The sequence below is a fragment of the Phoenix dactylifera genome, unplaced genomic scaffold (genome assembly GCF_009389715.1).
Source record: "Phoenix dactylifera cultivar Barhee BC4 unplaced genomic scaffold, palm_55x_up_171113_PBpolish2nd_filt_p 000153F, whole genome shotgun sequence".
Classification (NCBI taxonomy): domain Eukaryota; kingdom Viridiplantae; phylum Streptophyta; class Magnoliopsida; order Arecales; family Arecaceae; genus Phoenix; species Phoenix dactylifera.
The window spans coordinates 1,043,250-1,057,932 of NW_024067702.1; the positions used below are offsets into that span (position 1 = coordinate 1,043,250).

A 14,683-nucleotide genomic window follows, 5' to 3' on the forward strand; every position below is an offset into this window, starting at 1 on the left:
GTTCTTGTGTTATTTTTTTTTTATTTTTTTTTGTTATTTATCTTGTGCTATTAGAAGAAACATAATCAGAAAGAACCAGTAATGGAGAGTAGAAATTAGACTTTTTTTTCTTTAAATTAAGTTTGTTAATCTCTCTCTATAGATTTTTTTTTGCCCCCCAAATATTAATTAGGCTTTTTAATTTTTTTTTAAAAAATAATTCTAACGACGCTTTAAAGCACCATTAGGATAAGTATTGCCGACGCTTTAAAGCGTCGGCAAATCTTTTGTTTTTGCCGACGCTGTTGAAAAGCGTCGGCAATTTAGTTCTCCACTCTAACATAGGTAACACTTTGGTGATGCTTTTAAAAGCATCGGAAAGAAAATTACCGACCCTTATAAGCGTCGATAAAGACCATAGAAGGTGTCGCCAAAGGTTTTTTTCTTGCAGTGATATATACATGCATAAAGAGAGAGAGAGAGTAGATTGGGTCACACTCGGGTGGATTTCCACTCAGATTCAATTAGGTCTAGATTGGATGATGGGAGTTCCACACCGATGATTTGAGCTATTGGATATAATCTACTATCTTTAGGTTGTTTACATACCAAAAATTATGTAATTTAGAGAAACATAATGTATGCATTGAATAGTCAAAAAAATAGATAATCCAAATAACATTAAATTATATATATATATATATATATTATCACTCGAAGCGTAGGCTAAGGATCTCGAAATTCTATAATTTTTGATATAAGCAGTTTAGAGCATATCTAATTATTCGAATCATTGGTGTAGACTCCCATTATCTAATATAGATCCATGAGATCTGTATGTAGTCCACTTGAGTGTAGCTAAATCCAACTATAATTAAGGTTTAGTTTGGTTTCACAAAAATCAACTGAATACCTTATCTATCAAATGATCCATTGAGCTTGGTGCAAGTATTGCACTTAGCTAACGAGCCTCATGAGTGTACTTTGGAGCCATGCCTTAGGTAATTGGTCTAAATGGAGCTTCTATGCATGGTTCATAATTAATGACAGCCCTTTACATGGTGCTTCTCTATTTTGTAATAGCTGATGTTTCACCACCATCTTTTTCGTCAGGAGTGCACCACCAAAAGTCAAAAATAGGAGATGAAGATGTGGTCTTATTATTTGCTATGTGGCCTTAAATTAGTTTCACCAGCATTTTTGCTATCTCTTGCATTAACCATTAGCAACTTGTATTGCATCATCATTAGCGACTGTGTCGAAGAAACAGATGTGACTATTGCATTACTAAGAAACTGAGCTATTGAAGCCTCTCTCTCTTTCAGAAATTCCACGCCAAAGGAGCACTAATAAAATTACACATCACTAACCAGACCAAGTCTTGTTAGGTATTTTGTTTTCAGAGAAAAGTTAAAAGGTTTAAAACAAAAGAAAGAGATAATACAAAAGAAGACAAAACAGAGGTAAGAACCTCTCCGAGAGAACAAAACAGCAAAAAAATATAAAAAAAAGAACATAATAGAGCTGAAGGCATGATCCATTGAGAAAAAGAAAGGCTTTCTTCAATCTGTTTAACTCTAATCTCTCAAAAGAAAAATAGAAGAATTACGAAAGTAGGACTTAAGTCCCTTTTTCTTTCATTGATAATTAAACATATGAGTACATAGCCTTTATTTATAATCATAAGGCCCGTCTTTACATAATTTGGGTCGGATTCCTTTTTCTAATTTTAGTAAGACTCTCTTTTCTAAAATAGGCATCATTAGTAGAAATCTTGTAGAAAAAGCTAAAATTCTTGAGGAAGTAGATCTTGACTTCATCAATTTTTTTTTTTTCTCTACCTAATTCTTCTTAAGTAGAGAGCTATACCAGTCAAAATCTTATCCGAAAAGAAAATTTTTGGTTTGACTGGCTCGTTTCAAGCCCCAAATGATGAAATTTGGATTCAATCACAAGGGATGCCGCCCCCTCAAGGGCGTAGCTTCATGTTGTAGGTCTTAAAAAACTTTTCGATTTAAAAGAAAGATCAAGTTATAGCCTTCGAAAGTTTAGCTAGAGGATCCTGTTTATAATGGCCAAAATAGATCACATCGATTTGGAGATCCTCCAGAACCGAGGGGCATTGTGGAAGCAAATATCTTCAAGGAATCTCTCATCCAAAAGGGTGTGGCTCATATACAAGATCCTCCATGCATCCAAAACAACATAATTTTTCTTCCAAATATCACGTCATTAATGAAAGACTCTGCGAGTTGTGCACATGAGGTGGTATAAATTTTATTGGCAGGGGTTTTCATAGAGCTGATTCCCCACGGATCTCAAAACTCGACCGTTAGCAAATTTATTTATTTATTTATACAGCACAAGAGACCTAAACCCTGTGGGGATCAACTAGCAGGCTGGTTAATTGATTCATTATCTGCAATCAAAACTATCTGCTATATACCTAAGCTCTCATACGAGCTCTCAAGATAAGTACAGACCATTAAAGATTGTAACGTATTGGATTCTTTATAATTGCAATATATAACAATCCAAGATCTCATCTAAAATGACTAGTCGGAAAGTATTATTTGGATTTCTTAATCCTGTATAAGCATCCAAGATCTATCCAACGAATAACCAATGTGGGACTAAACATACGCCCGTACGATTTGATACTATTTGTAATAATTCAGAATCTCATCCAAAAAAGTTAGCCGGAATGTATTATTTGAGCCGTCACCTTTGTTTGTTCATATTTCTAATCAATTAATGCATGCCACAACCATATGCATTTAGCTTTTGAACATGATGGTATGGTCGAGTGCTGCTTCTTCGAGGACCATCAAAGAGTCCTTGCACCGATGGTGAATACGAACCTAGGGGTGTTCTTTTGATCATCTGTTGAACCTGCTTAATCACTATCAGAACAACCAAAAAATCAAAAATGGTTAGTGTTAGTATACCATAATAAACCATTGCCACTTGTCCCTTTCAAATATCTTAAGATTCTCGTTGCCAATATATAGACAATTTTACTTGGACTCTACATAAATATAAACAATAAACATGGAGCCTGTACAATGTCTAGGTTTGTATTTGTTATTATAAAGCAAATATCTAATCAAACTTTGTAACTTTTGGCATCTGCCTTCTCTTCGCAACCGTTTAAAGAAAACTTTATATTTGTACCTATTGGATTCTGCACCAGATTTCACTTCTTCATTCTAAACCTGTCAAGGAAATTGATTATATACTTTTCTGATAAATAAAAATTTCATTGTCACATTGTCTCACTGCGAACAAAAAAAAATAATAATGAAAGTTACATTTGTCATCCCAAACTCATTAATCATGTGAGACTTAAAACTCATCAACAATTGTTCGTCTAAGGGATGCAAATGTTCTCTTTCATTCTTTTATTACTTAGGTAAAATGATGCATATTTTATTCATAATTATTTGCATTAATTTTGATAAATATGTTTTTAATTTAACTTTAGTATAGCTTTTGTTACTCTTTATCTCTTTTGGCGGCATTTGGTGATCCAAATGAGATCATCAAGATGATCTTAGATCACCGATGATTCTTATCCTGAGATGATCTTATCTCGGATGATTTAATATCACCACGTTTCGTATACCATATTGCAATGAATAAAGATCCCCAATTATTTATAAGTATTCTATTTGATATTCCATGAAAATTTAAGATCACTAATCATATAATACCAAAGCTACGCTCAAGATAAATTTTGACGGCAGTATCTCAGAGGGTATACCACTCTTCTGAGTCACACATGTCTTTCGGAAGGCGAACAGTGCGGCGGATTGGGTCGCATCTTTTGCAGCACACCACTCTGGGGCTATCTTATGGGAAGTCTTGGAGCACATGCCGGTGGCACTAGAGCGTATTTTGTACTGTGATTATTCTGAGCGTACTCATGACTGAATGTAGTGAGCTGCCAATGCGCAAAAATAATAATAATAAAAAAGTTAATGTTGGTGTGGCGTATTTCTGCGAACTTGATACGCCGGTCCAGATGAAATCTTGGGTTTAGGAATCCGGTTAACGGATTAGACCGATACCCCTTGCCATGGTAAGAAGCGCGCCGCCCTTCCTCATCCACTTCGCTCCTCTAAGATCTGAAATGGCGACGGGCTCTCTCTGGGCCGCCCTTCTCAGGCGAGCCCGCGATGGAAATCCCATGGCTCCATACCTCAGGGCCGTGCCCTTCGCTCGTTTCGAAAGCCTTAGGCCCTTCTCCTCCGGCCACTCGAGGGGCGAAGCCGTCGCCGTCGAGGAGGAGCGCGCGGCGCGGCTGGACGATCTGAGGAGCCGCCTCTTTCGGCTCCGGTTCCCCAAGCGGAGCGCGACGGCCGCCCTCGATAAGTGGGTCGGCGAAGGGAGGAAGGTCACGGCCTCGGACCTCCGCCAGATCGCCAAGGACTTGAAGCGATCGCAGCGCTATAAGCATGCCCTCGAGGTTGGTACTTGCCCTCGTTTCTCTTCTGTCGACTCCTATTTCTCCAGTTTGTGTTTGGAGTTTGAATTTTTGAGTTTATATATGCATTAAAGAGTTGGCCGCTTCGATTGAAATGAAAGATAAAAATAAAGAAAAAGGGAATCCTCGGAACAAGAAAACAAAACACTCGGAGCAGTTGTTATGAAATTTGTGGCTTTTCGATCATTCAGTGCTTCCGGTCTCTGGACTTCTTGCCATTGAGAGTGCTACTGATTTTCAAGCAGATTTTGTGTGGCCAAGTGTATCTGATACTTATTACAAGCAAAGTTGTGTTCTTGAGTGAAAATTACATGGATTCATCTGGACAATAGCATGAAAACTATTGTAAAGAGATGTGGTATAAAGAAGAGTTGGAGAGCATGCGGTGAGCCTAGAGGGTGCTTTAATGGCTATTTTATATCATTTTCATATCTCTTTGTTTGCTAGCTCGAGAACGTCTTGCCGATAAGTGTTGAAGTTGCTTGATTTAACAATTTTATGAAACCAAAAATTTAGATGCTAACATGGTGGCACACATGGTCCTTGACTCTCGATTCATCACTAAATCTGTGAACTTGTGCAAAGTTAACAGGTGGTAAACTATTCACATTGACAGGGTCTTTGCTGATGTGCTGGGAACTTTGGCTTTGGATTTGCTAAAAGATATGGCCAGGAGAGTATGCCTTAATTCTGTGGCTTGCAAGACAGTTTGAACAGATTAAGGTTGTTTAAGAGGATAAAGAGTGATAATGCTTGTGCCATTAGAATTTACCTGTATGATGCTAACATTTCTCACATGTGATAAAACATAGTCAACTCTGTTGTTGTATATACCAAAAGCATAGAAGATACAATGGTAGTGGAACTTCATTTTTTTTCCAATATAGATAATTTCTTATATCTTCTTGGTGGATAGATAATCTTTGAAGATTTATTCCCATTATGGACCATTCTTTTTTGCATTGTTATTTCCAATAAATATCACCAAGAGAATTGCATTACTATGGAACACTAATTACTAACCACATCTAACATTGATGTCACTCTTTAGGAAAGCAAATTTTATAGAATATACATTTCAAAAACTCAAACATGATGTGAATGGACATGAGCTCTATTGCCAATTTGCTATATAAAATTGTGGAGTACGGTATATTTTTTGATGTGCTACACTATGGAATGATAATGTCCACTACTAGGTCAGTACTCACATCTAAGATAAGGAGGGTATGTAGCATACTGATGAGGCCAAGAAAGACATGTATCATATGTCATGGTATTGTAAGAACTGATGCCTTGACATTAGGTGTATATTGTATTTCAGGCCTAAGGGAACATGCCAATTTCTTTCCCTGCTTTTGATGTTGTAAGCCTCTGTCCTAACATAATGAGATGTGATTGTATCAACTAGGTTTTGTTGCTAAAAGCAAAGGATTTGTCTTGTGTTGAGGGATTCTAGCTGTTTGCTGATTGGGGAGTGTGATGTTTTCCACTCCATTTGTTATTGCATGGGATGTTTGCAAGCAAAGCTACACGGTAGAAATAGGGTTTGATTTGGATTATGTTGGGCACAATGAGAATTTCTCTCATATTAAGGCATCCTGGTTATTAATTTGATCAGGAAATGTGTTTCCTTTTGCTAGTATCATGATACAGGGAGGGATAATAGGATCCATGAAATCCTAAAATTAGTTAAAAGTTTAAGGGAGCCATATGGTTTACATCCAGCCCAGCAAAAGGGTCAGCTATATGGATATTTCTTTTGATGACATGCAAATGAGATGTTGGGCTTGTTGATAGGTAAAATATTTAGATGAGATGACAAGGGAAAGGATTTTAGCTGATTTCTTGGCTGGGCATTAAAAACGAGATCCAAGGAAGAGCATCTTCAAATTTATATGAACTTTTACTAGATTGTAAAATAAGATAAGAAGCTATCAGAAGATCAAACATGAATTTGTAATATATGTACATTGAGGCTTTTAGTGTGACGGTAAATATATAGCTGGAATACATTACACAGTGGTTTCAACAACTTATTGATTGTCTAGATTGCTGATATTAGCAGTTTATGAAATGCCTATATGGGCGATAGTATGAAATCAAAAACTTGGGGATGCAATGCTGATTGGAAGAGGTATCAAAGATTATGAAGTTATCCACATCATTAACTGATGAAGATCCATGAAAACACCCACAGTGATTAGGTAGTCAAAGACAAAGCGAATTGAGATCGAAGACAAAGGATTCAACTGGCAATGCTTTAATTGTTCATGTGTAGTCGGAAAAGGATGTTTCTTAGAGGACTTAATGAATGGTATCTAATATCGAATTGTTGCATTGATTTGGTGTCCGTAAAAATTAATGTAGGCACTAGATAGTTATTTTCATTTTTCTAGTTGGAATGGCAAATTATACTGAATTAGTTGTAACAAAAATATGCAAAAAATGATACTACATATAAGCCGAATCTTCTATTCTTTTCTCGTAAGTGAAGTGAGGACTATAATGACTTCATAGTTTTACGGACTATTTTAAAGATGCCATATGTAAAATTCATTTGCGCTACTTTCTGTGTGATCCAATAATAATAACTTTATTCTCATTCAAAGGAAGATTGAAGATGTGGATGTGATTGTAAGGAAACACCTTTGAAAACCAGGCTTTTGTGGTAGCTGGATCAGTAGCAAGGTGTATTAGGTGTAACCTTGTTATGTTCTCCAAATTTTATAAACTTGACACCTAAAATATATATTTATATTTTTTAATCATCATCTGAAAGTTCAGTATATGTTTTTCTCCTTGGATGTTTGTGCCTTCAATTTGTCAAATTAACAACTAATGCAATCATTCCTTTCTTGAAAAATAAAGACCTCTTTGTTTAATTTCTCTTATGTTCAATTTCAGTGCCTCTTTGGGTGCATGTAACAGGGCATGCAGTTTCACCCCTTACTATAAGTGGACCACTTCATTTGTTTGGGTTGATGTGATCTGGTGGTAATCAAGTAATTGAACTTAATCAAGTAACTGAACTTTTTGAAAAACTTTTGACTAGTTCTATGGGCCATTTTGGCTGAAGGGCAAGTTGCAATGACAAAGACTCCAATAATGACCTCTGTGTTACATCATATAGGTGTTTTTATGAGCCAGCGACAACCAAACAAACACTTGAAATTAAGTTACATAAACAAATTACATATGCAGCCAAACAGCTGCATACAGCTGCAGTTGCTGAAAATACTGCAACATGTAATTCCAGATACATGAAAGCTTGTAGCCAACTTGTCTATAATGGTTGTTAATATGATAATTCTTGCATAGTTGACATTGGGGAGGAAGGATTGGAATGCCACTGACACTGAGCCTCAATCGACCCGTATGTTACATGGTACCAGTACCATCAAAATGCCCCTGACCCTGTACGAACCCTGTACCACCCCAAACTGCCCCACATCTTCATGTGCTCACCTTGTGCCGATCAATACACCTTTTTTTCCCTTTCCCTTTTACTCATCTAAGGCAGCCTTATACTGGCCCTTATCGGCCTCTTTCTGCACTGTACTGAGGTAGATAACAGTCTGGCCTGTGACTAATATAGCACTGTAGCTTGATTTTAAAATCCTCACTGTGGAGTGAATTAAAAAAAATCAAGCAACTATAGATATGTTTCTCATTTGCCGAGTTTGAATGAACGAATTGAACTAGATATATGGTTTAATTAGTTTGAAATGAAGATCTTTGGGGAATAATTCTTTGGTCTTTTTATAATCAAAAGATTACTCAAGGAGCGTCTTTAATTGGATTTTCAAACATAAGATTGGATCTGTGATATGGCATTACTTTAATATATTCTCAACTTGGTTGCTGTCCTATTCACATCTCAATACAACGATAAGGAAGGAGAAGTTGCGATGAGTATGCTTTTCTAAAGCATGGACTGCTCGCCTTTTTCACTAGAGTGCTCTATCTTGGATTGTTTCAACTGCATATGGTAATGAGCCATGTCTTTTTTGGCAGTCACATCATATTGATAGGATATTTTGCTCTGTATTTTCTATTTTAAATCTTTTGAAATCTCCCACTCATGGTTTTATCATACTCTATTTGTGTTTCAATTTGCTTGCTAGTATATATTTGTTGTATTGAGAGGAACATAGTTTCTTATACCAAATTATTTTTCCTCCTCTCTTTGTCTACGTTCATTGTGAGTTTAGGGAACCTCAGGGGTTGCTCCTTAATTGCATGAGCTTAAGTTGACCAGCAATAAGCAGAGAAAAATTTAAGTGTCGCGATTTTATAAGTAGTGTGAAAAGAATGACAGACAAAAGGGAGATATGGGAAGCAATGCTTACAGTGGAATCTTCCACAAAATAAATGAAGAGAGATATTTTCGTTAATTCATGTAATCAATTATTTGACCTATACTGGAATTCTTCGTAGTCAAGTTGTAAGAAATTATGGTTAAATTATATTTAGCTTAATTAAAAAAAGCACAGGGCTATAAGAATTACTGCCAATGTTGTTTAAGAAAACCATCTCCATTCTCCTTGTGTAACAGAAGAAAGAAAATGTTCTATCTTATCGGAAGTTGTTCCGATCTTGACTTTGCATATGATCTCTTTATTTCTCCCATCTCCTATGCCAATATATCCAATACATCAAACAAGGTATGCGGAACCACCTGGTTCACCTTACACCAAATCAAACCGGTGGAGAATCGGGTTGCGGTGCGGCTCTAAATTTTAAAATCCTCCCCAAACCACTCTGAACTGTTTTGAACTGTCCCAAACCTAGCTGTTCAGAGGGGAACCAGTGCGAACTGCTTTAAAGGCTTGAATCATGGTATATTGAACTGGGGTGAACCGTCTGGTTCATTCCGTACTGAACTGGTACCGTACCGAACCGGTAGCCGATCGGCATGGGTTTCGATATTGGTTCGGCGGACTTTGACATCAAATATAACTGAGCTCAGCTCAGCTCAACTCAACTAAGCCTTAATCCCAAACTAGTTGGGATTGGCTACATGAATTATTTTCCTCCATTGAAATAGGCCATCTACAATTTTCGTCCCTTTGAAATTTGAAAGAAAAAGTTCTTGGTTGGCAGAGATGCTTTGTCTAATAACCACCAAAGTTCTGTTAACTATCACTTTGGTGGCTACCTTGTACGAACTCAAGATCTGCTAGGAATTTCTTCTTGCCTATCTAAGATAAAGTCATGAAAGTAGACTTTGATTCTTTTCATTTGTTCTTTTCTTGTATGGTCTGTATTTGACCTTTCCAAGCCTGTCTTTGATTATGTCAAAGAACTGTTTGGCTAAAGATGGACAGCCTTCAGCATCAGCTGCCCTTAAGAAACTTGAGAAACTGCTAGTAAACCTCATCATCAAATTTTTGCTCCAACCACCATGTTTGACATCTGCTGTAGATATTTTGGTGAAAGAATACGTCATTCTTCTCTTACTCTCCACTGGCCAAAGAAAATGCTAACAATTAAACTACCATCCCTGGATTACAGTCAGTAAGCCAATGTGCTGTAAAATAAATTGCTGTTTAGTTAAAGCAGTTGTGTCATTAATTGCCTGATCTTATCTTTCTCGTTTTTTCATTTGTAGTATCTAGTTATCCAGTGTACTTGATTGACATTTCTTGAGCAATAAGCATGATCCAGATAATGATGCAAAGTACGTTTTGTGTCCTTTTTTTTGCATGCTTAGAGAAAGCATGCTGCAATTATTTCAGCTTGAAAATGTACAAGTTTGAGTATATCAGAGTGGATGAAAACTCATCAAGAATCAGAGTTATCAGGTAGCAACTATGCAATGCGCCCTGACTTAATAACTATAGTTTTTGGTGTTAACACTGCTGAAGATTTTTTTGAAGGGCTTCCATCAACTGCAAAAACCTGTGAAGCATATACTGCCCTCCTTCATTCATATGCTGCGGCAAAACTGACACTCTGCAAGTGCTTTGACCTATAATGAAATGATGACCTAGTATATGTTAGTTGGACAGCTGGATAAGGTTTCCATAGTTGTTGAAGAACTGAAAAGGCGAAAAGTTTCACCAGATCTCTTCACATATAATCTATGGATAAGTGCATCTGCTGCAACCATGGATATTATTGGTGCAAGAAGGATTCTTGATGAAATGGCCCATGATTCAAACTCTGAGAGAGGCTGGATAACCTATATGACACTGGCTGATATCTATGTTGCCGCTGGTCATCTCGTGAATTCAGATTTCTCTTTATGAGGATGCAAAGATTAGCCAAATAGAAAGGACAACTTATGGTTTCCTCATCATTCTACATGCTAACCTAGGGAATACAAAAAGAATAAATGAAATATGGAAATCTTTGCAACTGAGTTCGCAGAAAATGCCTAGCAGAAATTACGCCTGTGTTCTTTCTTCCCACCTCGTGCTTGGGCAGTTGAAGGAAGCTGGAGAGGTTATTGACGAGTGGAGAAACTCTAAAGTCCTGGACTAATGCGGCAGAAAAACTGTGAACTCACAACTTAGGGTGTTTTTGGTTCTCACCAGAGAAATTTTATGTGGGGAAGAAACAAATGAAAAATATTACTTATCATTGATTTTATATTCCCTTAAGTAACAATTATAGCTCAAACTTTAGATTTCAACTCCTGCTTCGAAGTAAATTTACCAAATCTTCTATTTTATATGTTCCTTCTGACTGTTTTGTATATTATCAATAAATGTGCATCTCTAGCATCTTAGTTGCAATTGTCTGCCAGATTATTAATGCTTTTGTTTTCCTCAAATGTTATTAAAAAATGTGCTATAATTTATATCTTTTGTTTTTTGAATATAAATGCAAGAAACTTTGCCTCTTCATTAAGCAAACTTGCTTGTTTAAGTCCTACTTTTCTACTTAGCAAATTTATTACAGCTCTGTTCATCAGTAGCCTGCAATTTTTTTCTTGCGTATGGTTTTAGCAGAATGGTCCCTGTATTTAAAATCCAATGCTTTCTTCAATGCAATGGTTTTTGTTTCCATTTTTCACAGTTTGGAATTGAAGCGACGCAGGATGGCTGCACAGCCTAAACATGTATATGATCATCATGCAGATTTTAACATGGATGGACTCTTGGGATAATTTCCAACCATCCTCAGCTGATCATGCTGCCAGACTGGAGATGATTACCAAAGTCCATAGTATAGCTGAGGCTGAGCTATACTTCGAGAAATTATCAGACAGTGCTTCAAGGAGGGTTGCATCCTTCCCTCTTCTTCATCATTATGTGAAGGAAAGGAACTTAGAGAAAGCTGAGGCTCTCATGTCAATGCTGCTGAATTTGGGGCTCGTTGTGGATCCTCACCCTTTCAATGAGATGATGAAGCTGTACGTGGCCACAGGTCAATATAAAAAGGTCCTTGCTGTGATCCAGCACATGAAACGCTGCAAGATCCCTCGTAATGTTCTTTCATACAACCTATGGTTGAATGCCTCTGGTGAGCTGTCTGGTGTTGCTGTAGTGGAGATGGTGCATGAGGAGATGATGAATGACAAGAATGTTGAGGTGGGTTGGAGCACATACTCAACCTTAGCCAATATCTACACAAAGTCTGGTCTCCTTGACAAGGCATTCGCTGCTCTTAGAACAGCAGAGGAGAGGCTCTCTGTGAGGAAGCGTCTTGGCTATTCTTTTCTGATGACAAATTATGCTGCTCTGAAAGACAGGGATGGAATTCTGAGGCTCTGGGAATCCAGTAAAAGAGTACCAGGGAGGATTTCTTGTGCAAATTACATGTCTGTAATGTTATGTTTGATCAAAGTTGGTGACATTCAAGAGGCTGAGAAGGTCTTCAAGACATGGGAAATGGAGTGCAGGAAGTATGATGTTCGGGTCTCCAATGTCCTTCTAGGTGCTTACATGAGAAATGGATGGATGGACAGGGCTGAGGCATTGCATCTCTATACCTTGGAGGAAGGTGCCTGCCCAAACTACAAAACATGGGAGATTCTGATGGAGGGTTGGGTGAAATGCAATCAGATGGATAAAGCTGTGGAAGCCATGAAGAAAGGCTTCTCCATGTTGAAAGCTTGCAATTGGAGACCCCGTTCTGATATTGTGGTGGCCATCGCCAAATATTTTGAGGAGCAGGGAAATATTCAGGAAACAGAGAGGTATGTGAAAGTTCTTCGCCATTTACGACTCATGAGTTTGCCAATATACAAGTCTTATCTGAGAGCATGCATAAATGCTAAAAGAGCTGCTCCCAGTATGCTAGAGAAAATGGCAAGAGACGGAATTAGCTTGGATGCGGAGGCTGAGGAGCTTATTCAACGTGTCAGCAAACTTGATAATATCAGTGCTTATAATGATTTTTATTTATGGTGAGACAGATTGATGATCTTATTTGGAGTTGAGCTGGCTACACACTCCATGATACATTTCCGAGATTGGCGAATGTTCTGCAAATTAGTTTTACTGTATTCTCCATGCTGCAGGTTTACCAAATATCTGCTTTTCTGGAAGCAAGAAGCCAGGTCTCATATTATTTTGGAAAACCTACAGCTATTCACATTAGGATAAAGCTTATGGATGTGGAGGAAATTATTCAACGGCAACTACAAGGAGTTGTTCAGCATCAAACATTATGTAGATTAATCTGGAGGAGAATTTATGTATAAATTGCCCAGCATATTGGAAGAGTTCATCTGTCTAAGCAGACATAGTGGATAACACATTCTCTCGGATGGCTCTCATATGTGCCATGACTTTTTCTTGAGGGGGCATGGTTTCTTTCACCAGGTTGTGATCCAAGAAGTGTTTGATCCAGGCACTGATCAGAGGCAGGTCCTGTTCATTGATGATCTTGATCCCAATGATCTCTTCAATGATTCCAAGCAAAGTTGCCATCCAACCTGCAATGATGTCTACAAACCCTATTGTTTCACCTCCAAAAAACTTCTTTCCCTCAAGATGTCCCTCCAGAGTTTTAAGGCTCTCCTGCATCTCCTTCACTGCCCTCAGCTGCTCCTCCCCCACCTTGGAGAAGACATCAAAACTGCCATGCAAGCACTGTAATCAAAAAATAAGTTTAAGTGATTCAGAATTTCAGGATTTGTTTCATTGCAACATGATCAAAAGGTGAGTAAACTAATGTACGATTATGCAACCTTTTCTTCAACAAATTTAGCCCAGAAACGAGTGTTGGCCTTCTGATAAGGATTTGATGGCAAGAGAGGGTAGAGGTCACTCCATGCCTCATCTATGTATTCAACGATCACAACGGACTCAGCAGTTGGCTTACCGTTGTGGACGAGCACAGGACCATCTTGTGGACTGGGTTGTACTGAAGGAGCTGGGGGCTCTTGTTGAGCAAGTCCTCATTCACATACTCATATTTGATGCCTTTCAGCTGGAGAGCCCATTCCACCCGAAGGACGAAGGGACTCAGGATATTCCCATAAAGCTTCACTCCCTCTTCTCCCATGGTTTCTCCTATCTTACTGGATCACAGATGCAACTGGTAATCCACTAATAGCTGAATGTGTTTGTTGTGGATTCCAGAGTTCGATGGCTATTAATATTACGGAAGAGGATAGGATTGACTTGTTCTGATGATGTCACAAGAATGTCCATATGAGAGATTTCAGTTGAAGTTTCTTGGAAGGATAAGAGTTGGGGGTCAGAGTTGGCGGCAGACCAAAAAAAAAACTGGAAGGTTCTGAGTCCCTTCTCGCAAGTCAAAACGGGTTGATACCCATGAATAGACAGGTGACGTCTTGTATACGGAGCCGAATATTTTTTTTGTGGCCAATCATGGCTATTTTTGCTGGCACTGAATAGGGGTGGAAGTGGATTTTATAATATTCATATGAATTCGTTTTCGTATTTAAAATTATTTAAATATATATTAAAATTTAAGTATTTAATTAATATTTGTATTCGTATTCATATCTATTAAAAAAAATAAATATGGTTATGGCGGGATGATTGGAGATTTCTGTGGAAGTTTTTTTTGGATGGATAACAGTTGAGGGTCCGAGTTAGGCGGCCCACCAAAAACATAGGAAGGTTCTGAGTCCCTTCTGGCAAGTCAAAACGGGTTGATGCCCATGAATAGACAGCTGACGTCTTGTATACTAGGCTGAATATTTGTTCTATGGCCAATCTTGGCCGTTTTTGCAGGCACTGGAGAGGGGCGGAAGTGGATTTTATAATATTCATGTGAATCCATTTTTGTATT

General features: G+C 37.8%; 2 protein-coding genes and 1 pseudogene across 2 annotated transcripts; 2 read left to right on the top strand and 1 right to left on the bottom strand.

Annotated features, from left to right (window-relative positions):
- The first annotated feature begins 4,049 nt into the window (after positions 1-4,049).
- Positions 4,050-14,335, top strand: LOC120104979 (pentatricopeptide repeat-containing protein At5g27460-like). The gene is made up of 2 exons (XM_039117003.1): positions 4,050-4,447; positions 11,554-14,335. Exons 1-2 carry the CDS (start codon positions 4,058-4,060, stop codon positions 12,826-12,828), a joined length of 1,665 nt encoding a protein of 554 aa, XP_038972931.1. The 5' UTR covers positions 4,050-4,057; the 3' UTR covers positions 12,829-14,335.
- On the top strand, positions 9,423-11,474 carry LOC120104980 (annotated as a pseudogene).
- LOC120104981 (glutathione transferase GST 23-like) lies at positions 13,115-13,957 on the bottom strand. Its single transcript, XM_039117004.1, has 2 exons — positions 13,745-13,957; positions 13,115-13,512 (listed from the first exon to the last, which is right to left on the bottom strand). The coding sequence occupies exons 1-2, from the start codon at positions 13,925-13,927 to the stop codon at positions 13,153-13,155; spliced, it is 543 nt and encodes a 180-aa protein (XP_038972932.1). The 5' UTR covers positions 13,928-13,957; the 3' UTR covers positions 13,115-13,152.
- Positions 14,336-14,683: the final 348 nt, after the last annotated feature.

What these genes read in the sequence shown, in the direction of transcription:
- LOC120104979 (XM_039117003.1), top strand. Translation starts at nt 4,058, where the DNA reads ATGGTAAGAAGCGCGCCGCCCTTCCTCATCCACTTCGCTCCTCTAAGA. An exon ending in GCTATAAGCATGCCCTCGAG is followed by an intron (nt 4,448 to 11,553) that starts GTTGGTACTTGC and finishes ATCATCATGCAG; the next exon opens with ATTTTAACATGGATGGACTC.
- LOC120104981 (XM_039117004.1), bottom strand. Translation starts at nt 13,927, where the DNA reads ATGGGAGAAGAGGGAGTGAAGCTTTATGGGAATATCCTGAGTCCCTTC. An exon ending in TCCTGTGCTCGTCCACAACG is followed by an intron (nt 13,513 to 13,744) that starts GTAAGCCAACTG and finishes TTTTGATTACAG; the next exon opens with TGCTTGCATGGCAGTTTTGA.